This window comes from Phascolarctos cinereus, unplaced genomic scaffold, assembly GCF_003287225.1.
Source record: "Phascolarctos cinereus isolate Bilbo 61053 unplaced genomic scaffold, phaCin_HiC Scaffold_726;HRSCAF=1367, whole genome shotgun sequence".
Classification (NCBI taxonomy): Eukaryota; Metazoa; Chordata; class Mammalia; order Diprotodontia; family Phascolarctidae; genus Phascolarctos; species Phascolarctos cinereus.
In genome coordinates, this window is record NW_027556098.1 from 404,987,345 (window position 1) to 405,014,630 (window position 27,286).

Consider the following 27,286-nt stretch of genomic DNA (forward strand, 5'->3'; position numbering starts at 1 on the left):
CGCCTGCGCGACGGTTTCCGGTCGTTGCCGCTGTCTCCGCCCCTCGCGCAGGCGCAGTGCCTTGGGACTCTCTGTGAGTACGGAAGCCTGTGCGGCTTGGCGCGTGGAGGGCTGAGGTGTGGAGAGGGAAACGTTGGGAGCCCTCGCCGCGGGGGTGGGAAGAGGAGGGCCGGCCGATTTCCCAGGGACCTGGAAGTCTCCCTCTCCGACCTGCCCGCCTCTCCCGGTGGCCCCCTGCTCAGGGTCAGCCTTCCTCGGGTGGGCGGCCCGGAGCGCCATCCGGACTGGCCCGCTGGGATGCGGGCGAGTGACGTCACCGCGGGCGAGCAGCTGCTCCGAAGGCGGGGGGGGGGCGTCCTTGCCGGGGAGCCGGGAGTCGGCCTTGGGGTCTCCCGACAGAGCCTGCCTTGGCTCACAGTGTGGAGATGCAGGGGAGCCCAGGGTGACGCCATGCTGGGATCGTAGAACTTAGGGCTAGAAGGGACCTTGTTTTCGTTCATCTTTCTCTTCCTCCCCCAATTAACGAGTGAGGAAACTGAGTCCCCGAGAGGTTGTGGAACTTGCTGAAGGGCAGCGAGTCAGGGGTCAGAGCAGGGACTAGAGATCCGTCTCCTGGCTCGGAGAATGACTTGCCTAGAGTCACACAAATGCTAAATAGCAGAGCCAAGATTTGAATCTGGACCCCTTGACTCCAAATCCTGTGCTCTTTTTATGATAACACATTGCTTTATGTATGATTTACGAAGTTCTTATGAGAAGTAAGTGGTTTCTGCAGCTGATACTCCTAAGCCACTCAGCCTGGGAGGAGCAGCTAGGTGCAATTCAAAAGATGGCTATTAAATTTCTTTTTAAATCGTTTTTGGAGGCAGAAGAACATCCCTAACTACTACTACTAATAGTAGTAGTTCTTATTTCCTGTAGCCCTAACTGCCAGCTACAGTGGTGCTTTTCATACAACAATCACGTAAAGAGGCAGTGTGATGTACTGGGAAGAACCCTGGATTTGGAATTAGGCTCTAAGAGTTGGCAGGGTCCTCAAAAGTCATCTGGTCCAGCCCATACCATATTCAGAAGGCTTGTTCCCTACTACTGGATTATCTGTGTGGCTATGGGTGAGTTATTTAACTGCCATGGCCCTTAATTTCCCCTTTTCTAAAATGAAGGGGTGTGGACTAGATAATTTCTAAGGTTCCTTCCATCTGTAAATCCTTTGAGAGGTAGCCAGGCAGTACAATATTTTACAGATGAAGAAAGTGAGGTCACATGATTTAGGATCTAGAACTCAGGTCTCCTGACCCAAGTTCAGATTAAGATAGTGATGGTGGCATCATCACCATGGTTTCCTAGCATGCTTCACCCTCCAGAGACCTCTAGTATATTGTTGTGTCAGTAGAGTAAGACTTAGACCACCAGTATTTCAGACTGCTTTGGCATAGAGCTAATAACCAGAGCTGAGGAAACCTTGCCTGGTTTTTTTTGGGGGGGAGGGGAAGCAGATGTCTCTGTTTCAGCACCTGCTTCATAGTCAAAAAACTACAGCCTTCTGTGTTGGCCCCTTTTCCTTTTAGAAGTTATGACATCCTGACAAACGGTACCTGTGTGCTCTCAAAGAACCGTGCTTTGTAGGCACTGCTCTATGGTGTCCTGGATCTAGCCTGATGAAGTACTGAGAGCTTGGCCACTCAGGATGCCAGAGATTAAAGTCACTCCCTTGGGTAAGTTAAAAGATGTTAAGTTTGATTAAAAAAAGAAAGTTTTCCAGATGAAAATAACATTAAATCAACAAAACTTTATGGTAATAAACTTAGAAGCTGGAATATTCTCTCTAAGAGATAACATTGGTTACGGCTTAGCTCTTCATTCTGTGCTCGGTGTGTATCAAGCCCCTTTCCATGCCCACTGATGGAGGGTAGCTATGTGTGGTATGGCTATCCAGGAGGGTCCCACTGATGCTGTTCTTGGATGGGCAGTGTTATATACAGAAGGCTCTCTTTCTGAATTATGTTTTCCTTTGGCTCATGGTAAAAGGAATTTGCCTTCCTTTAGGAGAGACGCAGTTGGCATTGTGGGGAATTAGCCCAAAAGTGTGTAGGATAGTGAGAGAGAATTCATTTTAAGGGGTTAAATATCTTGGGACAGATTATTTAGAGGAGAGAGGGATGGTTGGGATATGGAAGAATTAGAGAAGACTTCCTGGTGGAGGTAGTGGGATGTGAGTTGGGGATTGAAGGGTGAGCTGGATTTGTTGAGAAGATGGGGAGGCCCTATCAGGCCATGTGGGCAACTATGTTCTGGATCAGGGGGATGGGCTGGAGAACTGGGGGAGGCGAGGTAGCGAGTTCTGCTCTGGTTTGGCTGGAGCAGAGGACTTGTGAGAGGCAGCAGATGCTTGATTCCCCCTTCTTCTGGGAGGAGGTGAGACATAGCCTAGTTACTAGTAACAACATCACAGTCTGTCTTTGGGAGAGGAAGCCTTATGCAGATTCAAAGGAGTTGATGTGGCTTGGGTCCCATAGCATACCACCAGAGGGTGCTCACCACCAAGATTCCAGGAATGGGCTAGAACATCCAATTTAAGGGTTCAGGGGAGTTTTTGGTGTAAAGCAGAGGCCTCTACAGTGTGACTTCTCTGAGACACAATCCTGTAAACAGAAACATTGCTGGGCTGATGCTTCTTAAAAGTTAATGCTTAAAGGTATTTGGCCCGTATGAATTGATGCAGAGTAAAGTAAGCAGAACCAGGAAAATGAAAGACACAATGTCTAGGAGAAAAACTGCAAACAAAAAGAACAATAAAATAAATCCAAATGTTATGTGATTATAATGGTCAATCTTGGGTCCAGAGAAGAGATGATGAAATAACACCTGTTCTGACCTCTTCTTTCCTCAACTTAGGCTGCTCCAGACATTACTAATATGGAGTCTTTCAGCCTTTGAATAGGAAGATGCTGTGCCTATTCTCAGGACTTTTTCTCAGCTCCCATTGATCAGTAGTCATGTAATCTCCCTTCTGCAAAGCTGGATGCTGGGGGAGATACGGAGTCCAGATGAGACCCTAGTGGAGCTCACAGTCTGGTGGGAAAATGCCCAGGAGCCCTTTGCCCTGTAGGGTCCTCTTTGGCTTCTGTGGTGTTGGTGACAGTGGCAGAAAAGGAGGCAGATGGAGTCACGGTGGTAGACTGTCTGTCATCATTCACGTGGCTGGTGGTGGTTTTAAACATGAGCCCCTTGTCCTGTGACCAGTGAGGGAGAGGACCTGCTCCTGGAAAAAGGAGCCCTGCCAGTCCTCACCTGCTCACTGTCAATGAGACCAGAAGACAAGTGGGAGTTGGAGCTGGGCCCGGGGGTGGCAGCTGGCAGAGGAAGGACCTGCTTTTCTTGTATATCCAAAGGCAACAAGAAGTTTCAAAGGGCAGTTAATTCTTTGGTCCATCACTGCCTTTGATACGGGGCTAGCAGTGAAAGCAGTTTGTGTACCAGCATCAGAGGCACAGGCTGGGGAAGAGAGTACATTCTAAGGAGAACTTGGAAAGCCCCTCCAAGGGAATCAGCAGTCAGGGGCTTTAGAGCAGGGGACGGTGACAAATATTTGGGAGAACATGATTACAGATGAAAGATGAGAGGCCACACACTGGTACTTCATGCAGAAGCCTCACACTAAAATGCCTTTTTTTTTCCTTTTCAAAGATTGTTATTGGTAGCTTTTGATTTTAAAGTTATTTCCATGTGTACATACCTCCCCTCCTTAGGCAGATGATGGTGCAACGGAGTCAGGAAGACCTGAATTCACATCTGACCTCAGACACGTAGAAGCAGAGTGACCCTGGGCAAGTCATTTGCCCTCTGTCTGCCTCAGTTTCCTCAGCTTTAAAATGGGGGTGATAACAGCACCTACCTACCAGGGTTGTTGTGAGGATCAAATGAGATATTTGTAAAGCACTTAGCACAGTGCCTGGCACGTAGTAGGCACTACAGAAATGCTTGTTCCATTCTCCTCTTCCCTTATTCCCAAAGAGGCTTCTTCTATAACAAAACAAACAAACAAAAAGCAGTTAACACCAACTTGGGACAGCATCTGATAGTGTTTATAAAATTCCATGTCCATTTCCTCCCACCGGTCAGACAGAGAGAGGAAGAGGCGTTATTTCATCATCTCTTCTCGGACCCAAGACTGATAATTATAATCACATAACATTTGGACTCATTTTATTGTTCTTTTCATTTGCAGTTTTTTTCCTGGACATTATGTCTGTTGTTTTCCTGGTTTAGCCTAACTTTACTCTGCATCAGTTCATGCAGGTCTTTCCCTGCTTCTCTGATTTTCATGTTTGTCATTTCTTATACTTCAGTAGTATTTCTTGACATTCACATACCACAGTTCAGTCAGCCTCCATTTGATGGCCACCGATTGTTTCCAGTTTTTTTGCTACCACAAAAAGCGGTGCTGTGAATATCTTGGCAAATGTGGCACATTTCTTTCTTGGCTTGGCTTTGTTTGTGGTATTTGCATTCCAGTGGGATTTCATGAATGCTTTCTTCAAGGTGTAGTTACAGGGGTGTAAGGTCACATCCTTTGCAGTCTGGATCCAGTCAGAGGGCTGCACTTGAGGACCTAGAGGACCACATGTGGCCTCAAGGCCGCAGGTTCCCCAGCCCTGGAGCTGGTGAATACCAGTAATACCATGGCAATGGCAGAAGATTATAGGAAGTGGTACTTCCTAAAATATTGAGAAGCAATAGAACGAAAAAATTTTTACAAAATGTATAACAGAGACCCAACACTAAGCCAGATTACCCGAAGGGCATTTAAGGATGAAACTGGACGGAAAATGACATAGATCAATAATTGAAAAGCTCTATAAAGGCTTACATAACAAACTTTTTTTTACCTGTGGCCATGGAGCCATTGCATTTGAACTCAGAGTCGGCCTGTGGCACTAAGTATATAAGGAAGGTGAAGTGGCACCAGAGAAAACAAAGCTGGAATAAACAGTCACGAAACAAAGTGTACAAAGGCGAGGTCGACACAGGAAATGGCATGATTTTGAGGGGCATCTGGAAGGAGAGAGGATATACCAAATACCAGGGAACAGTGCAGACCGTATTATTACTGGGGGAAAAGGCAAATAAAAAATTATGAGTTTTTCCCATACCTACAAAAATCTTGATAAGAGTATTCCATTCATACTGATGAAGGTTTAAGAAGGAAACAGGCAGGTTTTTATAAATGATATTCTATAGCAGATCACATTTCTGTAGTCACACAATTGATGAAAGGTGTAGAGAATGTAAGATCCCAAGATCTTTATTGTTTGTGGATGGTTTTTTAAAAGCATATGATTTGGGAGAGCAAATCTGCTACCTCTAATGAGCTCTATACTCCATGTTTATGTCAAAATTGTGTAAGATTCATTGGAGGAAGAAACAAAGATAATTTTGTTCTGTGACCCTCCGATTACCATTTCATATGAGAGGTATGCTCGCCTAAGGCCCTTGCTGCTCTTCTAGGGAATGTCCAGTGCAGAACCCTAATGGAAGGAAGAGTCTTTCTCTTCTCCCCATATCCTGCCCTCATGCCAGGGGACTTAGTACTCCCCCTTCCCTGTACTTCAGGCTTCTCAGATCCCATTACCTACACCACCTCAAGTACACTCAGAGATGGTCACACGCTTGACCTTTCCATCACTCACTTGACTCCAAAATTTCCATATCTGATCATAATCTTTTTATCATGTCATTTTGCCTGATGACCATTAACCCTATTCCCTGACCTCAGTTCCCTCCACCCCTCATTTCTTTTTTTTTTCCTTTTTTTTTTTTTAGCTAGGCAGTGGGGTTAAGTGACTTGCCCAGGGTCACACAGCTAGTAAGTGTTACGTGTCTGAGACTGGATTTGAACTCAGGTCCTCCTGAATCCAGGGCCGGTGCTCTATCCACTGCGCCACCCAGCTGCCCTTTCCACCCCTCATTTCTCTCCCAGGCCATCATCCTTAACACTGACTACATTGTCCTCTCTTCCCTATCTTGGTGCCTTGATATGCTGGCCTTTGCTGCCTTGTCCTGTCTTTTATCCCTCCTTCCACGCTCCAAACCTGAATTACTACTGCTACTCACCTCCTTTGTTCCTGTCTACATACTACATATGATGAACAGAGCTAAATGAAATCATGAAACTGCTGACTCAGCTCAGTAGAAAGTTGTGTGTCTGATCTCTCTTTCTCTTTTTTTTTTGTCTGTAACAGGTTTTATTTTTTTTCTAAGTAAACAGTATTTTAATATGTCTCTCCTACTAACCCTACTGCCCCCATTAGATATGTATATGTATATGTACATACACACACACACACACATACATACATACATACATACATACATACATATATTTAAATCCCCTAAATAAATCCCTCACTGTAGCTACCTGGTCTGGCACAGTAAATTTGCACATTAGCCATGTCTGAAAATGTGTGTCTCTTTTTGCATTTTAAATTTATCACTTCTCTATCAGGCAGTGAGTGGCGTATTTCATCTTCTTTTTTTATATTGGTAGTTTATTCTTGTTGATCAGAGTTTTAAATCTTTCCAAGTGGTATTTCTCTATAATGTCCTCATTGAATAAATTATCTTTCCAATTCTACTCACTTTGCTCTGCATCAGTTGATAGAGTTCTTCCCAGGTTCCTCTGAAATTGTCTGTTCATTTCTTGTGGCATGATAAAACCCCATTACATTCATATACCACAATTTGTTTAGCCGCCTCCCCAGTAGAGCCTTAATTTCCAGTTTGAGGATACACTAAAAAGAGCTTCTATAAGTGTTATTTGTACATATGACTCCATTTTCTCTTTATCTCTTTTAGTGATTCAGTGGGTGAAAGAATATGCACATTTTGGTAACTTTCAGGGTGTAGTTCCAAACAACTATAGTATTCCATTACATTCATGTACCACAACTTGCTCAGCCATTCCCCCGTTGATGGGCATCCTCTCAATTTCCAAGTCTTTGCCATCACAAAAAGAGCTGCTACAAATATTTTTGTACACATGGGTCCTTTTCTCATTTGTATGATCTCTTTGGGATACAGCCCTAGAAGTGCTATTGCTGGATCAAAGGGTATGCACATTTTTATACCCCTTTGGGCATAGTTCCAAATTGCTCTCCAAAATGGTTGGATCCTTTCACAACTCCAGCAACAATGCGTTAGTGTTCCAATTTTCCCACATCTTCTCCAGCATTTATCATTTTCCTGTTTTGTCATATTAGCCAATCTGATGGGTGTGATGTGGTACCTCAGAGTTGTTTTGATTTGCATTTCTCTAATCATAGTGATTTAGAGCATTTTTCCATATGACTGTAGATGGCTTTAATTTCTTCACCTGAGAATTGCCTATTCATATCCTTTGACCATTTATCAATTGGGGAATGATGTGTATTTTTATAAATTTGACTCAGTTCTCTATGTATTTTAGAAATGAGGCCCTTATCAGAGACACTGGTTGTAAAAATTCTTTCCCAGTTTGAAATGTCTGTTTCATTCTGCACTGCAAGGCCATCCCATCGCCTCTCATCAGGAGGTGCCTTATGTGTGCTGGGAATCGTGGGTGGTGACTTCTTTGAACAGACACTTTGGATGGGCCGCATTTGAACAGGAGGAGAGTGGGCCGGATGGCCTTTAGGAAATTACAGAGTGCTTTTAGTGGCCACCAAACAACTTTCTGAAGCAAAGACCTGTATTTTTAATGTTAACAGTTGTCAGGAAATACTGTGTTTATTAAAAATGCTAGGCATTGGGTGATAGATGCAGAAGTGAGATAGGCCATGACCTCTAGAAATTTACGTTCTACTGGGATGATAGGCGCTCGCAAAAAAATAAGATCTGGGCGTATACAAAATGAATGCGTAATAATTTGGAAGGAGGCATTAACTGGGGGACTCATGAGTGGTCTCTTGAAGGAGATGGCTGAGCCTGAATGGGAGCTAATAGTTCCAAGGGGCAGAGGTCAGGAGGGAAAGGAGACAGGTATAGGGACAGCACATGCAAAGGCGCAGAGGTGGGAGATTGGGTGTTGTGTATGGGAAACTCCAAGTCGGTCATTGTGGTTGGAGTTTGTCTGGGGAACTAACGTGCAGTCTGCTTGGAAGGTTTGGGTAGGACCCGATTGTGGAGGGTTCTAAGTGCCAGGTATAGAGGATATATGTTATATTCTAGAGGTAAGCAAGGAGGGGAGTGACATGATGAGATCTGTCCTAAGAATGCCACTTGGTCAGGATGTTACTTGTTGACCGACTGAGAGAAAGCAGGGGGACAAGTGAGGAGGCTCTTGTAGCAGTCCAGGTGAGAAGTGGTAAGGGCCTGCACTTAGGCAATGGTGGGACGTCGTGAGGAGGAGCCGCGATGAGGCGTGAAGGAAGTATCATGGAGGAGACTCAGCGCTTGGTGGGAGGAAATGAACAGGGTGAGTTGAGGACGACCCCACGGCTGCAAACAAGGTGAATGTCAGGATGGCGGTAGAGACGGGGTTTGGGGAATAGATAATGAGTCCAGTTTCAAATTTGCTGAATTTGAGATGATAGGGAGGTGGGGAAGTTGGAGGTCCAGGCCTAGAGCTTATTAGGGAGGCAGTGTGAGGCAGTGGGAAAGGTCCTGACTCCAGAGGCTGGGGACTTTACTCCTCTGTGTATTGAGGCCAGTCATTTCACTTTCCTGGGCAAGCCTCAGGCTCGTCATCTGTAAAAGGAGGGAGCTGTGCTCACTTGCTTTTGAGGTCCCTTCCAAGTCTGTTTCTCTGTTCCTAGTATCTGTGAGCAGAGGATGGGCTGGATCTGTAGATTTGAGAGTTACTCACCTAGAGAGAGATAACAGTTGGACCCATGTACCTAGAGCAGATGGGGAAGGCCTAGGCTTAGAGGCTTGGGGTACATCCCTTCCCAGGGTGCTGGATGCGAATGATGACCCTGCAAAGGAGCCCAAGCAGGCTCAGTCAGAGGGGAGGAGAGAAGATTGGGAGAAGAGGGTGTTGACAATATTCAGTGCTATGAGAAGGATGAGGGAGCAGAAAAGGTAGTCGGACTGGCAATGAAGAGGTCATCGGTGATCTGGGGGGGACCCGTTTAGTTGAGTGGTGGGGATAGAAGCTAGAGGGCCGAGAGCTGAGAAGTGAGGGGCAGGTGAGATGGTGGAGGCAGTCACTGATCACACTCAACCTCTTCTAGTAGTTTGGCTGTGACAGCTAGGAGTGGTATGGGGGGGTAGGATCAGATGGAATGATGGGGGATCTGGGCGGGGAGGAAATGCCAGTGTGTGAAGGAGAGGTTGAAAGTGAGGGAGAGAGAAGGGGGGTCCACAGGAGCAACAGGATGGCAGATACAAGGCGTTATTTTCTCTGCTCCCCATGCCCTCTCAGAGTTCTCCAAAACACAAGTTATGTGCCAGAGATAAAGCAACCTCAGTCATTTCCATGGTCTAGGACAGGGCTTCTCAGACCCTTTCTGCTTGGCACCCTTTTTTGGTTTGGGCAGCATTTGTGGGTGTTGCATGGCCTGAGGGCTTGTGTAATGCAAAGTGCTCGTGCTTTGTGTTCAGAACTGAGGCTGCAGTGAAGAAGTTGCAAGATGCAAAACAAGCTAGGATTCATAACACGTATGATTTTTAATTAATTTTTGGTCATTGCATGGTCAGAAACCTTTTACTGTTGCCCATATGGGATTGCAGCCCACAATTTAAGAAGCGCTGGTCTAGGACACCCAGAATCCAAAAGAAGGTTAACCACCCCCCTCCCCAAAATAACAACTGATGTTCACTGTCCCTGAGCTTGCTCAGTACCCCTCCTCCACTTCTCATGCGACCAAAGTGAGGTGGCACCAGGAGACCCAAGGACATCACAGAGCCTTACATCAAAACCTATACACTGACCCCTCTCTTTTTCCAGTACCATAGAGACCCTGGCTCCAAGCTGTGGAGGCCTTAATGGCCAACTTGGCCACAGCTCTTCAGGAGCAAAAGCCTTCCGGGAATGCAGCCTGAAAGTACCAGCTGCCAGTGTTGGGCCATCTAAGGAACTAATGATGGGGCAGGTTTCCAAGACAGGACTCCATGCACGCAGAGGACTGTGCGAGACTCCACCAAGGAGTGGAGGGAACGAGCGTGTGTCCTGTGGGGGCTATTTCTGACTACCCAAAAGTTAGTTGGGGCAGAGACCTAGGCTGGTGAATCGCCCAGTGTGAAAGGATGTTGCTACGCTTTGAGATCCGGTCCCCAAGGAAACCAAAATCAGAGGGGAAGGAATAAAAAGTGAGTCACGAGAAAAGTAAGGGGGGAAAAGCCTGAACATACTAAAGATTTCAGGAAGAAGAAAACTCAAAGGCCTTGAATGCAAACGGATAAATCAGCAGGACAGACAGCAACAACAGAGGGAAATACGGCTTCCAGCTCTAGTAAGCAGTATCAGGCGTCTATGACTGGGTACTGCAGAGTGAAGGAGAATGACTCAACACTTTCCGAGACAGAGGACCCGAGGAGAACGTGGAACCACAACTTGCTGTTCCTGAGTGGTTTAAAAGAGAAATGATGATTATGAGAGCGCAGTGTATCTTCCACAGAGCAGAAATAATGAGCAGAATAGGAAAGACTTGAATCTGTAAGGGCAAGCCTCGCCAAAGGAAAAAAGACAGAATAGTAGGTTGGGAATGCAAATACACAGAAGTGACAGAGAGAAGAAGAGGAGCAAAAACCGAAACACTTAAAGAAAATACGGTCATGATGCAAGCAAAGTGTACAGGTCTCAAAGAGAGGATGCACAGAGACAACCTAAGCACCACAGGCCTCCTAGAAGAACACGGCAGGACGAAAACCCTTCACATCATAATGAAGGACGCCACAGAAATAAAGGAATACCTTCAGGAATATAAACTCTCCACACTGTCAGAAGATCAGGTAGGGATTTTAAATAACCCAGTCCCGGAAAGGAAATAGATCTAGCTGCAGAGGAACTACCAGAACAAAACCAAACCCAAAACTCGGGCGTCTGGTGGATTCTCAGAACTTTGTCAAACTAAATTGAGAAGGAACCCTACCAGAATCTCCTGAAGAGACAAATATAATCCTAATACCAAAACCAGGGAAAGATAAGGCACAGAAAGAAAACTATAGGCCAAGTCATTAATGAACACTGATCCCAAAATTTCAAACAAAATCCTACCAGACTACAGCAGTTATCCAAGAAATCATTCATTATGATCAGATGGGACAGTTCAGCATTTGGAAAACAACACAATTTCATTAAAAACCAAAGCATCCAAAACCACAGGATCATTTCAGTAGATGCAGGAAAAGCCTTTCACAAAGTACAGCACTCTTATGTTTAAAACCCTACAAAGGAAGGCATTGCGAGACCTTGTAAAAATATCATAGAAGACGCCTGTCTAAAACCAAAAACAAGTGTCATATGCGATGGGGATACACTGGAACCTTTTCCCGTAAACCTGAATGTAAAGCAAGGATGCCCAGTCTCCCCACTATGATTTGATAGTGTTCTGAAAATGTTTGCAATTGCAGTAAGACAAGGGAAAGGAATGATAGTTAAATGGAAGATACAACTATCCCTGCTGGTTACTGATGGGGTGGCTTACCGGCAGTGATACTAACTGACACAGTAGTATCAGCAGAGTTGCAGGCTACAGAATAAATCTTTAAAAATAAGTATTTCTATATAATAACAGAACACAAAAAGCAATAATAGAAATCCCATTGTGAATTACTATCAGATGCATAAAATATCTAGGAATCAGCCTCCCAAAGCGCACAGAAGGCGTTTACAGATTCAATTACAGAGTGTTCCTTAAAGAAACAAAGAAGGACCTGAGTAACTGGGGGAATATTCAGGGCTCACAACTAGGCTGTGCACCTCAGATAAAAAGGGAAGTGGTTGGGTAGGAATGCAAAATTTCTCTAATGAGGGTTTGGTATCCAAGATATATAAACAATGAGAGAGAGAGTGTGTGTATGTGTGTGTGTGTGTGTGTGTGTGTGTGTGTGTGTGTGTGTGTGTAGATAGATAGAGTAGGTGGACAGACAGGTAGGTAGGTAGATAGCTAGATGGATGGATGGATGGATAGATACATATCCAAGATATATAAACAATGAGTGTTGTGTATAGTTAGAAAAATATAGACAAATAGCCATTCTCCAGTAGATTAATGGTCAGAGGATTTGAACAAAGAACTGCAAAGTATTCACAACCACACGAAGAGAGTATTCTAGATCACTAATAAGAGAAATTTAAACCAAAACGAGCAGTGAAAGGATGTCTGTGCCACTGTGTCCAGGGATGTGCAGCCACATGTGAGCAGGAGAGGAGAGGGTCCTTGGGGGGAGTCATCCAGGGCTGGAGTTTGGAAGGGGTGTCTGGTGATGGGACAATGGGACGGGGAGTTAGAGGTTGGGCTCAGTGTGAAGCTGAAGGGGGGACCTAAAGGGTTCAGATTTTTGAAAAGAGGAAAAGGCCGGCCAGAGCAGAGTGATTTTGGTGATGGCCTAGGAAAGCAGGAAGGGATGGGAAGATAGGCAGCGTGTGGTCAGATAGAGGAGCTTCAGAGTTGTGGACTGTGGCTTGTGAGGGATGGTGACGAGATCCAGCATGTGGTCGTCCCCGGCTGTGTTGAGGTGAAGTCAAGGTGCAGATCGCAGGAGGGAGGACGTGATGACTGGCACCCCAGGGGTGGGCAGGAGGATGACTAGAGAAGTTGGCAGGACAGACTACCGTGTAGTGGGAGCAAGGGAACGCTGGTGTACAACCCACATGATTTACGGGCACCCAGCCAGGGGCAGCAGAGCTGGCAGAAAGCACATCAGGGAGGATTTACAGGGGAACAGGGACAGGCAGGAGTCACATGGCATGGGAAAGCGTGGAGGAGATCTCAGAGCTGGCATGCCTCAGTTAGTCCCTTAGTGAGGCTGGGGCTCAGCTTCCCCACGCAGAACCTGAGGAGAGTCAGCCTCGTCTCACACAGGGATGTCAGAAGGACCCAGTGGAGCAGCGAGTCCGGCCTGACCAGTGTAATGCTGGTGTAGGGGCAGGCAGGTCTCTCCTTGGGGGCCTGGTCTCATGAGCTCGAGTTCTTCAGACTGTTATTACTGTTGATTTGGGAAGTGCATGGATGCCCAACAGACACCAGGAGCAGCTTCTGTCCTTGGGAAACCCCAGAGCCCCATGAGGTATTGGCCGAGTTTCATACGTGGTCCTCCCTGCATGGATCAGTGACTTGATAGGTATGGTATTCCCTCCACCAGTGCAGATCACAGCCCCCTCCTTCCTCTCCCTCCCCAGATAGGCAGACCAGATGAGATCTTTGATGTCATTTCTCCTCTGCCAGTCACTGCTGGTAAAAGGCTCCCAACAGCCTACGGATACCCACCACAAAGCTTTCGCTGCCCCTTGGGTAATTTGTGACTTTGATCTTCTCAGTGAGTGCCTGCACATGTGCGCGCGCGCATACACACACACACACACACACACACACACACACACACACACACACAGAGCTAGAATCTTTGAAAAAACAATTGCAATTGAATTTTTAAAAAAATTAATGATATTTTTATACAGAGATCCAGTCCCCAAGGGACTTCTTCCTCGTACTTACCCAGAGAGCCATTTTTTAAGCAAAGAATGAGAGAGAGAGAGAGAGAGACAGGGTTGGCGGGAGGAGAAACCAGTTCAGCAAGACTATAATAATGCCATTAAATTTTAAAAGTAAACTAAGTGCCCTGTGCCCAGAGGAGCACAGCAGAGGGCTGAGCTGATTTGGGTGGGTAGAGTGAACAAGGTAAGGCTTCCTGGAAGAGATGAATTTGGTAAGCTGTAGAAAGACCTGGAATGGGAGATACAGACAGAAAGAGAGAGAGGCAGAGGGAGGGAGGGGAGAGAGAAGGAGGCAGGAAGGGAGGTGGGAGGGGGCATCCCACGTAAGGGGAATGGTGAGTAGGAGGAAGGTGCTTAGCAACCACATGGATTTGGATCATTACTTTGCTCTGGTTGCAGGGGCTGGTCAGGACGTGGGCCGAAGTTGCATCCTTGTCTCCATCGGAGGCAAGAATGTCATGTTGGATTGTGGGATGCACATGGGCTACAATGATGATGTGAGTTCTTCAGAGGTCCCAGAGGGTGGGGGGGTTATTGGGAAGAGCAGGACCCCTGAGGTGTGCTCAGAGAAATTCCCAAACCTGAGGCACAAATAAAGCTGTCTACCCCCCATCTTCTACTTCTCCTTTGTGTGAGGCATCTCCGTGGCCTTGGGGAGCTGTAGTGAACCTTGTCCTGCCTTTTAGTAGCTGTTGGTACCAAGGCCTCTGTCTCGGAGCCATCTGATTTCCCTCAGTCTGAGTCAGGCACCAGGGGCCTGGGCTGTGTGGGGAGCTGCCTTCCAGCCCCACCATTGTTTCCCCTCCAGCACAGCTTGGCTCAGGGCAGAGCAGGACCTTCAAGGCAGGCCAGGCCAGGAAGCTGGATGGGAGGCCCTTTTCCTGGCTTGCTTATTTGCATGTGAGCTGCTTAAGGGGTGGGTGAGCGTTTGGTCTAAGTACTGGGGAGTAGGTGCTTTGCTTCGGGGTCTGGGCTCTGTCCCCTGCTGTGCAGGTCTTCCTCTGCATTGGCTCCCAGCCCTGGGCTTAGTGCCATGACCACTTTTGGTTAGGGCTGGGCATATATTGCCCAGAACGCTGCGCTTAGGAGCTTTCCTGTAGGGTAGAAACAGCCTTAAATGAGAACCGTTCTGGGGGTTTGAATCTGCCTTTTTTTTTTTTAATAACCACAGGCAGAATGACTGGTTTGCAAGGTCACCCCAGAGCCCCAAAGTTGGCAGCATTTCCCCCCTTCCCTTCTGAGCTCTTCACGGCTTTAAAAAATAAATGAGGCAAAGTAAGAGCTCCATGGGGCCCAATCCAGTGGCCCAGCTCTGATGTCTGACGCCATTGTTCCATCCTGGTCTGATTCTGCTTTCTCCCAGGGTACCCTGGCTCTGAGTTCCCTGGGCCCTCCTACTGAATAACAGAGACTCTCTCTGTCTTGCTTTTCCTTAGAGACGCTTTCCAGATTTTTCTTACATTACCCAGAATGGAAGGTTGACTGACTTCCTGGACTGCGTCATTATCAGGTAGGAGCCTCGATGGGATTATCTGAAGTGAGAGAATATACTGGAGTAGGAGAACCTGGCCCTGGAAGGCAGCCTCCCCTGGTCCTCCCTCTCGACTGTCCCGAGCCTGTTGCCAGGCTCAGCAGCCGCCTCATCATCCTCGGAGTACAGGTGGCTTTCTGCCTGTAGTGGGAGCCTGGTCTCTGACCACTTGCACCAGGCAGTAAAGCCTCTGGTGGCCTGCCCTCCACACTGTAACTCGGGCACAGCTAGATGGTTAACTCTGAGGGGCCGACCTGGGAGGTGAGCACAGGCTGAGTCCTGGCCTTGGCATATCTGCCCTATAGCTAGGGGGTGACTGGTCTGGTCACAGGAACACAGGCCCGTAGATTTGGAGTCAGCTACTCTGACCCTGCATTTTACAGCCAGTCTGTGTCAGAGGTCAGACTTGAATCCAGGTTGTCCTCATTCTGAGGCTAACCCTTTCTGCCCCATACCGTGCTGCCTCTGATATTGTAGACCTTAGAGGCCATGGGGTGTGGAAAGAGGGCTGACCTTGAGCCCAGATCCCATCTCTGCTGCTCACTGTGGACCCTGGCTAAGGCACTTGACTTCTCTCTGCCTCAATTTCCTCATCTGTAAAATGAGGTTAGGGTAGGTGATCTCTAAGGTCCCTTGCATCTCTAAATCTCTGATTCTTCAGTTGACGTAAAAATGTGAGTTGTTTGCCCAGTGGAGGGCTTTAAGCAATCAGGTGATGGCTGCAGCAGTCCTAAAGTCCCTGCCCAACAGTAGTGTTGTCTGTGAGGGCCGCTTTCTAAACTGTATGATGTCCTCCTCTTGGGCTGATTCCCCCAAATCGAAGGTGCACAGTCTTCGCCTTAGAGTGTCATGGGGGAGCTGGGATGCACCCTGAACAGAGGGGAGAATGGACCCTAATGGATCCTGAAGTCTGTGGGGTCACATCCTGGAACAGACATTGAGCTGCTAAATGCCATGGGGGCTGATGAAGGGGATTGTTTGGAGGAGGGAGCTGACCTCTGTGGGAAGGGGTGAGTCTGGACACTGGGCCCACACAGCTGGCAGCCTCCCACTCCAGGCTACTTTCTTTTCTTTTAAAAAATACTCTTTATTGATAAATCATGTTTTAATGCAGCAGATAAACATAAACCTTCAAACCAACCACAGTGTGTACTTCCCGAAGACTGTTAAACCAAACAACAGAAGAGCGTTTACATGGACAGCAGTGAATGCCCTTTTGTGATTTACCACTTGTTAGAAGAGCAGAAGTCCAGACATTTGAACAAGATAGTCCCAGAATTGTCCGTTGTCTTAACCCGACTTTTGTTGCCATCATACGTTGTCTTCATTTGTGTAGTTAAAGTAGATGTGTTTCTTATTCTCCTGGTCCTGCTGTCTTCTCTCTGTGCCACTTCTTAATTCTTCATGTTTGTCATTCTTGATAACCTAGCCATTTCCACTTGGACCACTGTGGGGCCTTGCCTTACTTCAGTGAGATGGTGGGCTACGATGGACCCATCTACATGACTCATCCTACCAAGGCCATCTGCCCCATTCTGTTGGAGGACTACAGGAAGATTACTGTGGATAAGAAGGGGGAAACCAACTTCTTCACTTCACAGATGATCAAGGACTGCATGAAGAAAGTCGTGGCTGTCCACCTCCACCAGACTGTCCAGGTCAGGGGGCAATGCCTGGAAGACCCCGGGGCCCTGGCATCGGCTGCCTCTTGGGATTAGCCAAAGCGAGCTTCCCCTCTGGGAGCCAGCTGGGGGGTGCTCCATCTTGCAAGCTAATTCAGCGCTTCTTAAACCCCCCATTTGGGGGTCATGACCCACAGTTTAAGAAGTGCCGAAGGGGTTGTGAGTAGAAAAAGCTTAAGAAGCCCTGATTTCTAGTCTTAGCCCAATCCATTGCAGGTACATTGGGTTAGGTATTCCAAAGCTGAAATACAAATAACCTCTAGTAGTGCAGGGTGAGTGAGAGCCAGCCTTAGCCATGAGCTGGAAAAGCACCTGGAAAAACCAGTACTTCCTGCTATGTTTTGCGTCATGTAATAGAACGTAACGGTGGCTGTGTGGAAGTCGAATCCTAATCCTGTTTTAAATTTCTTTGAGGTCTCACTATTTCACAGTGATCATCTTGTCCAACCCATCCTCCCTCTTCCAAAACGAAACCCAGCCTGGATTATGACCCACCTGAAAAGGGCCACCAGCCCTTGCTTGAAGGCCTGCAGTTTAGGAGACCCTGTCCCTCTCAGGGCTGCTTGTTGTTTTCATTGTTAGGAAGCTAACGAGCTCCAATTGTTAGGAAATCTTTACTAATTTCAGGCCTAAATCTGTCTCCACACCATCCACTCCCTCACTGCTTCTGGCTCTGCCCTCTGGGGCCTAGTGCTGGAAGGCAGCCCTCACGGCCTCCTTGAGTCTTCTCTCCTGTTGTCACTTGCCTCCTTTGGCCTTGTGAATAACTCCCTCTTCACTTTTTTCTTTTGTAAATGTTGATGTCTATACCTGTGTTAAGAGCCTCCTTCTGCCCTGTGCTGTACAGAGCAGGTCAGGCAGCACCAGCCTTACTCCCAGAGAGCTTCCAGCTTGAGAAGGAGATACTAATGCACATTGAGAGTATAACAGCGATGGAACCTTAAGCCTTGGGCAGAGATGCCCCAGCAGCCTAGAAGGAGAGAGGGGACTGCCTCACTGGGAGTGGGGATGGAAGAAAAGGGGGAGCATGGAGTGAAATATCCTGGCAGGAAAGGCCTGTCAGGTGCTCCATGGGTTAGCTCAAGGGCTCCGTCTTGGTGGTCTTTGGTCTGAGTACGTTGAGGGGAAGGACCCAGCAGTTACCATGAGGGATGGGGGTGGGCTAGACCAGGAGCCATTTTTCCTTTTCCCTTTAAAACTCTGGTTGCAGTTTTGATGAGAGCGTTCCCTTTGGAGGGCAAAGGCATTTCTGGTGGCAGGTTGTTTTTCTGGCAAGCCTGAATTTCCAGTTGTGGCAGTGAGCAAAGATTGGGTTTGTGCCTTCCTGGTGTCTGTGCCAGCTACCTGTGCTGCCCACCCCTGCCTCCCATTCTGCCACCTTATGTCACAGCCTGCAGGAGTGAAAGCTGGTTTCTTCCCTCTGTAGGTGGACGATGAGCTGGAAATCAAGGCCTATTATGCAGGGCACGTGCTGGGTGCTGCCATGTTCCAGATCAAAGTTGGCTCTGAGTCTGCAGTTTACACAGTAAGGCGCTTGGCCTACCTGGGTGGGAGGGGGAGGTGGTTTGGGGAAGTGGGGAGGGGGTGGGCAGAGATGCTGATCTCTGCTTCCCTCTGGCTCTCTTTGGCTAGGGTGATTATAACATGACTCCGGACCGGCACTTAGGGTGAGTAGGACGATGAGCTTCTGCTCAAATGAATAGTTTGTTGGGTTTTTTTTTCCCCACATGGGAGATTTGAAGCAAGGATGCCTGTTAACCTGTGCAGGCGTGGGTGGCTGTTTGTGTTCCCTGCGTAGATGTCTGCTTAGAACAGCCTGTACTAGGGGAGCGTTTGAGAGCTTCCCTTTTCATTGTAATTCTGGGCCAGTCGGGATTGATCTTCCCAGGCCCTCTGACAGCTGAGTGAAAGTAGCCTTCTTCAGCCAGTTAGCCACCTGATTTTCATGCACTGGCCCCAGATTCAGGAGGACCTGAGTTCAAATCCAGAGTCAGACACATAACACTCACTAGCTGTGTGACCCTGGGCAAGTCACTTAACCCCACTGCCTAGCCCCCCCCCCAGAAAAAAGTGCCACGTGCGAGCTTTGCTTCATAGATGACTGGAGTGGAGTTTGGGGGGCATCCCTTTTACTTGTACTATCACTTTAGGGGCGTTTCATTTTGACCAGGGATTTCATTTGCTAAGCTTGTCTCCGTGGATAACAGACAGCCTAAAAAGATTGATAGAGACGTAGAGCATCTTAGGATCCTGGAATTCCAGCTCAGAGGGACCTTGGAATTCCAACCACCTCCTTCAGAGGGGGAAACTGAGGCAGACCGAGGAGAAGGGGCTCGTTCAGGGTCACAGACAGGAAGCGTCTGAAGTGGGATTTGAACCCAAGTCTTCCTGACTCGGTCTCCAGTGCTCTCCCCAGTACACATCATCAGAAGCCCCAGGTGGTTGTTCAGGAGGGCCAGAAACGTGGCTTTGTTACATCTCTGCCCTTGTGGAAAGGTGGGGGCCGTTGGCTGGGCACAGCGCTGCCCGTAGGCAGGTGGGTGGGCCTTCCTCGCCTGGGAACGTACGTGAGGTAGGAGCCAGAGCCTCCTGGGCGACTTGAGAAGGTGACGGCAGACGTGAGGGTAGGCGAGGAGAGCTGGGCGGGCCCAGGCCGTGGCTGGAGCTTCCCGGCATGTCCGGCCTTGCCTTGCAGGGCCGCCTGGATCGATAAGTGCCGGCCTGACCTGCTCATCACTGAGTCCACATATGCGACGACCATCCGAGACTCCAAGCGCTGCCGAGAGAGGGACTTCCTGAAGAAAGTCCACGAGACGGTGGAGAGGGGCGGGAAGGTAGGCGGGCGGGCGAGCGCCGGGGCCTCTGAGAGCAGCGGGCTTCACTCCGCAGGGGAGGCGGGAGAGGCCAGAGGCAGAAGTCAGTCACTGAGCACTGTTAAACACTCACTGTGGATCGGGTGCTGTGCCGTGCATTTGGAACGGACCAGCAGGAAGACAGTCCTGCCCTTGAGAAGCTTACGTCCCAGTGGGGGCAAGACAGCACATAAAAGGGGCTGAAGAGGGGAGGGAGAGGGCCCACAGGTGTGGTGGAGCGAGGCCTTTGGAGAGGAGTCTTCTGGACAGCCTGGGGAGGATGGAGTGCCACGGACATCCTCTCCACTGATTCGCTGAAGCGTTTGTGACGCTCACGGATGACTGAGGGAGGCAGCTCGTTGTGGGTGGAGCTCGGTATGCTCCATGTTTGCTTGGCCTCTCTGTGGCTGTCGCCCCTCTGGGCCTCCAGGCCCAGGCTCTGCTGCTGCTCCTCTGGGAGTCTCTGGGCAGCCTCCCCCAGTGTGGCCTGGAGCTCTGTGTGACAGAATTCCCATTCAAGCCAAGCCCCTGCCTGGGAGAGTCAGCCTGTCGAGTCCTCCTTTCTGATCAGGTAGCCCCCGTGGCCCATCCGGCCTCTGCTTATTGTCTCTTCTCCCCTCCCCCATCTGCCGAGGCATAGGTCTGACCCTGTCATTCCTCTGCTTGGTAAATTCCAGTGGCTGCCGGATACCTTCAGGACCAAATACATAAGCCCGTTGTTTGGCATTCGAGGCTTTTTACAGATTGACCTCTTTCTACCAGTCCAGTCTTACATTCTTCTTCTCTACACGGACTTTCACAAACAATCCAGTGATGCTTGTCTACACTTGCTCTTCCGCTCACTCTCTGTGTCCCCTCTCCAAGCCTTTGCCCTGGCTGTTCCTTATTCCGGGAGTGTCCTCCCTCACAAACCATCCACTCTTAGAATTCCTGGCTTCTGTTAAGCCTCAGCTCAGTGGTGCGTTCTGATCTCCCTGTGTTGTCTTTGCCGCTGGAATGTGAGCTCTGTGAGGGCAGGAGCCGTTTCGCCTTTTTCTTTATACTCCCAGCATGTAGCTCAGTACCTGGAGCCAGGGCTTTGCCCTCTGAGGGCCAGGGCTGGGCACTGGAGAACCAGACCCTCAGGCCCAGCTCTTGTGATGCCTTTAAGCAGCATCCTAGGATTTGGAGCTGGAAGGGACCTCGTAGGTCATTAGAAAGGGAGGAAAACTGAGGCCAGAGGCCAGAAGTCCCAATCCAGCCTTCTTTCCCCAGCAGCACATTCTCTCCTAAGTTGGTGCTGAATTAGGAAAGCCAGCTGAGGCTGTCCCTCTGAGACGAGTTGGCATTCTGGAAAAAGAAAATGATGATTCCTTAGAACCAGTCAGCAAGACAGCTGCCCTCGGAGACTTACTTTCCTTGGCAGAGCTGGGGACTTCCTGGCCACATCCATCCAGAGAGCAGACAGACGCAGGGAGGGATGCCCACACACGAGTTACTCTGTCCTTCTTGAGGGAGTTAGATCTTTTCCTTGAAGCATGGGTGGGGTGGGGATGACCACAGGGCAATGGAAAAGGGAGTACATGAGGCTGCTTGTGACTGACGCTTCTGGGCCTGGGCCCTTCCCTCTGCAGGTTCTCATCCCGGTGTTCGCTCTGGGCCGGGCTCAGGAGCTCTGCATCCTGTTGGAAACGTTTTGGTAAGAGGACCTTTGGCTCCGGCCTCTCTTAACAAGCGTAGTTGGGGGGAAAGGGTGCTCTATCTGTCTGGGAAAGGGCGTCTTATTGGAGTGTCTCTGCCCTTGCTTACACATAGAGAAGAAATCCCTTGAAGACTGATGCCCCTGCAGCCAGAATCTTTTTATGGCAGTGATTTCTAAGAGCCCCCACAGCACAACACCTAGGCTGAGCAATATGACATGGGGACAGTTGTGTGTGCCTCATCTTCCGCTCTGGGGTTCCACTTGTGGATGGAGAAGCGGGGAGTGCATGAGTTCTTCAGGTCCTTCAGGAATAATTCAGACCAAGCATAAGAATCATGTTCTGAGCCGCTGTCCAGGGCAGAGGCAGGCCTGCCGCTTCACTGACCTCCCCACCCCTTTCCCAGCACACGCGATCACCCAGGTCAGCCTGGGCCTGCAACAGAAGGCAGCTTATTGGGCCCGAGGTCCTCAGAGAGATCCCGCCCCCAAGCAGGCAGGCGTCCTCACTCGGCAGGGCAGCCAGTGGCAGGCACTGACCGCCTTCCTTTTCTCTTCCCAAAGGGAGAGAATGAACCTGAAAGCCCCCATCTACTTCTCCACGGGCTTGACTGAGAAGGCCAATCATTACTACAAGCTCTTCATCACCTGGACCAATCAGAAGATCCGGAAAACATTTGTGCAGAGAAACATGTTTGAGTTCAAACACATCAAGGCTTTTGACCGAGCTTTTGCTGATAATCCTGGACCGATGGTATGGGAGGGTGGGGGTCTGCTGGGGGTCTGCACTGCTGCCCATTCTGGGATGCGCTCACAGCAGCCCCCTGAGCGGCAGGGGGAGCAGGAGTGGGCTGATAGCCACAGCCTCTAGTGCTCCCAGAGGCAGCGCAGTCAGAAACTGCCCCTCTCTGGACTTCACAGTTCTGAGGCCAGCTGTTTGCTCTGTCGGGTGCGGTGAGGCTGCCGTGATCAGGGGATCGTGGTAGGGAGCCAGGGAGTATGTTTGGAGGGTCTGGCCTCTGAGGGACTCTGGCTGCAGCCTCGTGTGCTCTTGTGTGAGTATCCACGAGGTTAGGGCCGGGTCTGCTTGGGCATCCGACCTTGGCTCCTGGCTGGGTCAGGCCCTCTTGTCCCTTCCACGCCCTCTGTACAGCCAGCAGTGGTATGAGGGCAGGTCCCTGGGGTGCCTGGGACCGCAACTTCTCCTTTCTCTACCCAGGTTGTCTTCGCAACCCCAGGCATGCTGCATGCCGGGCAGTCCCTGCAGATCTTCAGAAAATGGGCCGGGAACGAGAAGAACATGGTAAGGGGGTGGCTGTCACCTGGTGACCCGGGCTGGCTCATGGACCCTGCACTGCCAGGAATCTTCCTGGTTATTTAAGGAAGAATTAAAGGGTGGGGCAGGGACAGCTGTCCTCCCCATGCAGGAAGGAGAAGAAGTCTTTAGCATTTTACATGGTCTGTGGGCTCAGATGGGGAAGGTGTGGAGGAGAGGGCTTGGGGCCCAGCTGTTCCTCTTTGGGTGGGTGGGCTGGGGGCAGAGGGGGCATGGCTGAGGAGGTCTCCTTTCTCCCTGATACTATCTTGCCTTGGACCCGGGTCTGGTGCCTTCTGGTCCCTCGTGCCCCTCCACTAAGCTCTCTTCCAGGGAGGAGGTGTCCAGGGTAGACCATCACTACCCACGTCCCTTAGGGCCCCCCTGCCCAGGACAGGAAGCCTGAGCAGACCCCTGCCAGCTGCTCACACGGTCCTGCGGGGGAGCTCAGTGCTCATGGCTCCTTAGCTGCATTTCCTGCCTGCCCCTCACGGTGCGTTCTTCCTCGGGGAGGCTTCCCAACAGCAGGGGATGCAGAGGTCCTACATGTGGGGCAGCTTGGCCCGCCCAGTAATGTTGCATTCAGAGTCTTAGTTATGTGAACTCGTGCCGCTTGGGCCCGAGGAGAGCCTCACCATCTGGTTTATGGCTCCTAGGTCATCATGCCGGGCTACTGTGTTCAGGGGACTGTGGGCCACAAGATCCTGAGCGGGCAGCGGAAACTGGAGATGGAGGGAAGGCAGATCGTAAGTCACTGGAGCACTTGTTGGGGGTGGGAGTGTTCAGGAAGAGCCCTGGCACCCCACCAGCTGGCCTCGCTTTCTACCTATATGGATTTAGAGCGGAAACAGGACCTCAGGCACCTTCCTTTTACAGAGTGCAGATAACAGCTCTTGACAATTTGGAGTCACATCCTATCTCAACCGCTTACAGCCTCTGCCTTTGGGGTCTCAGTTTCCTCATCTGTAAAATGTGGCCTCTTAGGCACCATCCAGCTCTGAGCCCGTGAGTCTTTGAAGGGTGTCTCAAGGTTTTCAGAGCACCCTACCTATCTATCTCACTGCATTCTCCTCACCGCTCTGTGAGGCGGGCCCAGCAGTTCTAGGGTGGGAGGCTGCTGGATGGGGCCTCAGGTGGAGTCCGGGAGCCAATCACTGGGTCTGAGTTCAGAGCTCACCTCAGTGACCTGGTCACTAGGCCTCCTTGGCCTTCCTCACAACGAATGTCCAGCTCTCTCACCGGACAGCTTGGCTTGAAATCTTTCCACTGGTGGATTTGTGTGACCTTGGGCAGGGCAAGTTGCTTACGTCAGTCGCCTTCAATTCATTCATCTGTCAAAAGAAGGGGTTGGTGTGGAGCAGGCATGGCCTAGAGCTAGGATCCCAGAAAAAGAAAGGGAGCTCAAAGGGTCAGTGTATCTGTCCAGAGTCACCAGGAAGGGGCAGGCTTGGGGTCTGAGCCAGGGAGAGGCCTGGAATTGCAGGAGGGTCCTCAGGGGCTGCTCTGGGAAGCTCCTCTCCCTCGAAGCAGAGATGGGGCTGGACGCTAACCCTGCCACACCCCCATGTGTCCAGCGCGAGCCGTTTGGAAAGGGGGCTCGCTTCCACTCCACAGGCTCCCCGAGATCCCTCTCTCAGCCCTTGAGGTCCCTGTGACAGACTGAAGGTGGCTTGTGCCCTGTGGCTGTGCACACGGTCCTGCCAGCCTGGAGTCAGTCCTGGAGCTGGGGCAGTGCCTGGGGCGGGCTGGAGGAGAGCCGGGGCTGCCGTAGCCAGCCCCTGAGGTGTGCACAGCTCCTCACATCTGTCATGTTGTTTCATCCTCAGCAGTTCTGTGACAGGTGCTGCTGTTATCCCTGTTTATAGATGAGGAAACAGGCTGCAGTGAAATGACTTGCCGAGGGTCACATAGGTATCAGAGGCAGGATTTGAACCCAGGTCTTCCTGCTTCCCAAGTCTGTGCTCTTATCTTCTAGGGCAGCTGAGGTTTAGCCAGCAAGTGGCAGCCGGGATTGGGGATGAATTCTGCCTGCCTGTCCTTCATCTCTGTGTGGGTCTCTCTTTTGTCCGTCCTCAGCTAGAGGTGAAGATGCAGGTGGAATACATGTCCTTCAGTGCCCACGCCGATGCCAAGGGCATCATGCAGCTGGTCCGCCAGGCCGAGCCGGACAACGTGCTGCTTGTCCATGGGGAAGCCAAGAAGATGGAGTTCCTGAAGCAGAAGATTGAACAGGAATTCCGTGTGTGGGGCTGGCCTTGGGCGGGATGAGGGTGGAGGTGCAGCCCTGCTGCAGGCGGAGCTTGGTCTCCAAACCCTCTCTCCCTCCTGGCGGCCGAGGCAGGATTCATTAGCCTATGGGGAGGGGCTTCCCAAGAACAGGGGGATGCCTTGATTTGGCTCTGCACACCTGGCCCTGCAGGAGCCCCCTGCCGTGGTTTCTGATCAGCTTGGTTATTGACGTGTCCCACCGTGGGCCTTGGTGCAGGAAGCCCAAGAGGCTTTGAGAAGGACCCCCCTGCAGCAGAGAAGGGCCTGCCGGGTTTGAGGTGTCCAGGTGAATGGGTCCAAGTTGGTCCAAGTGGCCTGTGGTCTTCTGAAGAGTAAGAGCTGGTGTAGAGCTTTGCCTGTTCAGTGTTGGCAGGATGAGTGGGGTGGGGGGGGTGGGGTCCTGGGCCACCTGAGCAGCTACAGGAGTCTGGGTGACCTGCGGCAGGCTGCAGCCACTCGGCTTGGTTTTAATCCTGTGATGCTATGCCTTTGTCAGATGTGAACTGCTACATGCCAGCCAACGGAGAGACAGTCACCCTGCTCACCCACCCCAACATCCCCGTGGGCATCTCGCTGGGCCTGCTCAAGAGGGAGATGGCCCTGGGTACTGTCCTGAGGGCGGGCGGGGGCACGGGGGTGGTGCTGGCTGAGCCTGGGGAGCAGCAAGGGGGAGGGGCGCGAGGGAGGTGTCGTTGGTGATGGGCTCTCCACCTCTCCTGCCCCAGGACTGCTCCCTGATGCCAAGAGGCCCAAGCTCATGCATGGCACTCTGATCATGAAGGACAATGTGAGTGGCCTTGTCGCTGGCCTGGGCTGTCAGCTGGGTGCTCAGCATCATGGACATACGGGGAAACTGAGGGAGCTTCTTGGGTTGGGTGTGCCCTTGGTCTTGGACAGTGCCCACCCCTGCACGAGGGGCGGGTGGCCTGCTGAAGGGAGGGGGATTGGGCAAGGTGTTCGGGGCCCAGAGGGATCATGACACTCCCTCCTTTTCCCCATCCTGCCAGAATTTCCGGCTGGTGTCCTCTGAGCAGGCCCTCAAGGAGCTGGGCCTGGCTGAACACCAGCTCCGCTTCACGTGCCGGGTACACATCCATGACACACGCAAGGAGCAGGAGACCGTACTGCGTGTCTATAGCCATCTGAAGAGGTAGGGGGCCGCCCAGCTGATATGTGTAACAGGGCCTTCGGGGCTGGGACTCACCTGGTCTGTGGCTTTGAGGAGACACTGAGACTGGCGTCCAGGGCCAAGGGCTGCTGGGGGGGAAGGGAGGTCCAGCAGCTGCTTCCTGGAGCCTGCCCACTCTCACCCCTCTTAGTGTTCTGAAAGCTCATTCGGTCCAGCACCTACCCGATGGTTCAGTCATGGTGGAGTCCATCCTCATCCAGGCCACTGCCCACTCAGAGGATCCAGGCACCAAGGTGCTGCTGGTCTCCTGGACTTACCAGGTGAGAGGCCCTGCTCCCCCTCCCATATCACATTCAGTCAGCAGTGATGTGTGATCCCTTAGGAACATCAGGGTACCTCCTTTTCCATTTCTGTCCTGGGTGAAGGGCCTTCTCTTTACCCAGTGTCCATCCTCCTGGAGATTGGGAGGGCAGTTGCCATCCCACTTCCCAGATGAGGAAATGGGTCCTGCTCCTGGCCACAGAGCAGCCAGTGCAGAGAATGAGAGCCTGGGTCTCTGACCCCAGGGCTCTCAACACTGCATGGCACCCTTCCTTCCAAACCCTGTATTCCTGCTCCCACATCCTGGTAGTGCCCCCAGCAGCTAGTCCATGGGCTTCGCTGGGGAAGCACTGACCCTCCTCCTCGATCTTGGTGTGTAGGATGAAGAGCTGGGCAGCTACCTCACGTCACTGCTAAAGAAAGGGCTCCCGCAGGCACCCAGCTGAGGGGCTGCAGCCAGGAGCTGCTCTCAGCCTGTTTCCTCCTTTCCAGGACACTTTGGACGTGCTTTGGAGGGAGGGACCAGGGGTCTTGATCTGGCCATTCCAGGAAGGGGCTTGTGTGCCCTTTGGGTCTGTGGCTGGAGCAGGAGGCTTTAAGGCTCTTAGCCTTAGCCCCTGCCCACACAAAGTCACCCACTTCAGCACTGGGTGCCCCAATCCTTACATGGGATTTTGTAGGCCACGCTGACTTCCCTTTGCCTGGAGGGGATTTGAGGCCGACTCAGTCTCCTCAGCTAGCTTGTTGGCTCTGTGAGGGCACAGACTTGGTTTTGTTGACCAGTTCCAACGCCCCTCCCCTCCAAGTGCCTAGAACAGGGCTCAGCCATTGGAGCCTGCCTTTAAGGAGAATTAAAACAGACAAAGCTTGGACA

The 27,286-nt window shown here is 50.6% G+C and overlaps 1 protein-coding gene across 4 annotated transcripts; it reads left to right on the forward strand.

Annotated features, from left to right (window-relative positions):
- Positions 1-13: 13 nt before the first annotated feature.
- INTS11 (integrator complex subunit 11) lies at positions 14-27,284 on the forward strand. 4 transcript variants are annotated; one of them, XM_020976371.2, is made up of 18 exons: positions 14-73; positions 1,569-1,715; positions 14,036-14,133; positions 15,073-15,146; positions 16,597-16,825; positions 18,276-18,374; positions 18,482-18,516; positions 19,545-19,683; positions 21,315-21,379; positions 21,944-22,133; positions 22,599-22,682; positions 23,351-23,440; positions 24,771-24,933; positions 25,459-25,566; positions 25,688-25,749; positions 25,970-26,112; positions 26,282-26,411; positions 26,793-27,284. In XM_020976371.2, exons 2-18 carry the CDS (start codon positions 1,688-1,690, stop codon positions 26,856-26,858), a joined length of 1,803 nt encoding a protein of 600 aa, XP_020832030.1. In that variant the 5' UTR covers positions 14-73; positions 1,569-1,687; the 3' UTR covers positions 26,859-27,284. The 4 variants fall into 4 exon arrangements, with proteins under 4 accessions (XP_020832030.1, XP_020832021.1, XP_020832031.1 ...); XM_020976362.2 differs by having other exon boundaries at positions 37-116; XM_020976372.2 differs by lacking the exon at positions 14-73 and adding an exon at positions 81-116 and having other exon boundaries at positions 1,572-1,715.
- Positions 27,285-27,286: the final 2 nt, after the last annotated feature.

Coding starts and splice junctions, on each gene's coding strand:
- INTS11 (XM_020976371.2), top strand. CDS start 1,688: ATGCCAGAGATTAAAGTCACTCCCTTGG. Junction 22,134..22,598: donor CTGATAATCCTGGACCGATG/GTATGGGAGGGT, acceptor TTCTCTACCCAG/GTTGTCTTCGCAACCCCAGG. Junction 26,113..26,281: donor GTCTATAGCCATCTGAAGAG/GTAGGGGGCCGC, acceptor CACCCCTCTTAG/TGTTCTGAAAGCTCATTCGG.